The sequence below is a fragment of the Buceros rhinoceros genome, unplaced genomic scaffold (genome assembly GCF_000710305.1).
Source record: "Buceros rhinoceros silvestris isolate BGI_N320 unplaced genomic scaffold, ASM71030v1 scaffold36346, whole genome shotgun sequence".
Classification (NCBI taxonomy): domain Eukaryota; kingdom Metazoa; phylum Chordata; class Aves; order Bucerotiformes; family Bucerotidae; genus Buceros; species Buceros rhinoceros.
In genome coordinates this window covers 2,001-3,271 of record NW_010417545.1, presented here as the reverse complement: position 1 = coordinate 3,271, position 1,271 = coordinate 2,001, and the positions used below count along the sequence as shown (strand labels likewise).

The window sequence follows — 1,271 nt, the reverse complement described above, 5'->3', positions numbered from 1 at the left end:
CCCCCATTCGTGCTTCCCAGAGTGGCTCCAGTACCCGCGGTACAGCCAGAGCAGTGACACCAGGTTGCATGAAGCAGGTGTTTGCTTTGCAGGCTGGGCTGGGAGCGCGGGCTGTTTGCAGAAGGCGTTTCGCAAGGACAAGGGATGCAAAGCAAATGACCCTGCCACATCAGCACACCTCCCTGCCCCGGGACATGTCTCAGTCCATGTCCCATGGGTGGTGGGTGCTCGGTGAGACCTTGGGGCAGGGCTGGGGCACAAGCCAACCTTCCTGGCAAACCCTCAAGTCTGGCGCCGCCTCGGCTGAGCCCATATCTGGGACTAAGGGCATGTTTAAGGAAACCCTTATCCCCTCGCTCCCTCTCAAGGCGATCCGGGCTTTTGCCACCTGCTTCGGCTTCACTGCTTGTGTTGGAGCGAGGCTCTGTTTGCAGTAGGAAACGCTGCGACACAGCGTATTGACACAGCTAAAGGGCTGGGCATGGGCCCAGGAGGAGGGAGGGCACCTCGCCAGCCACCGCAGCATGCTCCCGGGAGAGCCCCGTGCGCCCTCCCGCAGCATCCCCGCGCCCTCCTCCAAAACCTGCACCTGCAACTGCTCTCTACTCGCCAGCAGCCTTTCCCAGAGGGTTCCAGTCAAGATTTTGGACTCTCCCCCATCCTAGGGGAGACTCAGCCTCTACATTCCACCACAAAGCAGCATTTTGCTTTTCCTTCCTCCTTGTTGCTACATCACCCGGCAGTTGTCCTGGCTGCAGCCCAGCCACAGTTTTGGGGAAGGGTGAAACGGCAAAGCCTCAAAGGGAGCGTTTTGGTGCAATAGCGCTGCTGATCCGATTGAGCAAGAGTGGGACAGGCTCACAGGGAAAGCACAGCGAAACCAGGCGACTTCCCGGCACACGCGGCCCTTACCTTTAGCGTGGGGAAGCCGGTTATCCCAAAATCGATGCACACTTCCTGGTTGGCCTCGTCGGCACAGTCGATGGCCGCCAGCATCACCGCAGGCCTCCACTCTGTGGGGACAGAGAACGCAGTCAGTGCAGCTCAGCCCCTCCGTGGCCCTGACACCCGCCCCGCTCTCCACAACTGCTGTAGCGAGGGCAGGGATAGCCCACTGCTCTGGCAGCACAGCTCCTCCCGGCCCCAAAAATCACAGCTCGCCCCTGGCAGGAGACCAGCCAATGGTTTCCGAGCCCCAAGCACCCAAAGCAGAGGTCGGGGACAGAGAACGCAGTCAGTGCAGCTCAGCCCCTCCGTGGCCCTGACACCCG

At 61.1% G+C, this 1,271-nt stretch overlaps 1 protein-coding gene across 1 annotated transcript in view; it reads right to left on the bottom strand.

Annotated features, from left to right (window-relative positions):
• The window catches only part of LOC104495282 (sulfhydryl oxidase 1-like), a gene marked incomplete at both ends in the record, with an annotated part of 6,849 nt that extends 5,836 nt beyond the window's left edge, over nucleotides 1-1,013 (bottom strand). The window contains one exon of the mRNA XM_010138231.1: nucleotides 913-1,013. Coding sequence (XP_010136533.1) covers nucleotides 913-1,013 — 101 coding nt within the window. The remainder of the gene's footprint in view (nucleotides 1-912) is intronic.
• Nucleotides 1,014-1,271: the final 258 nt, after the last annotated feature.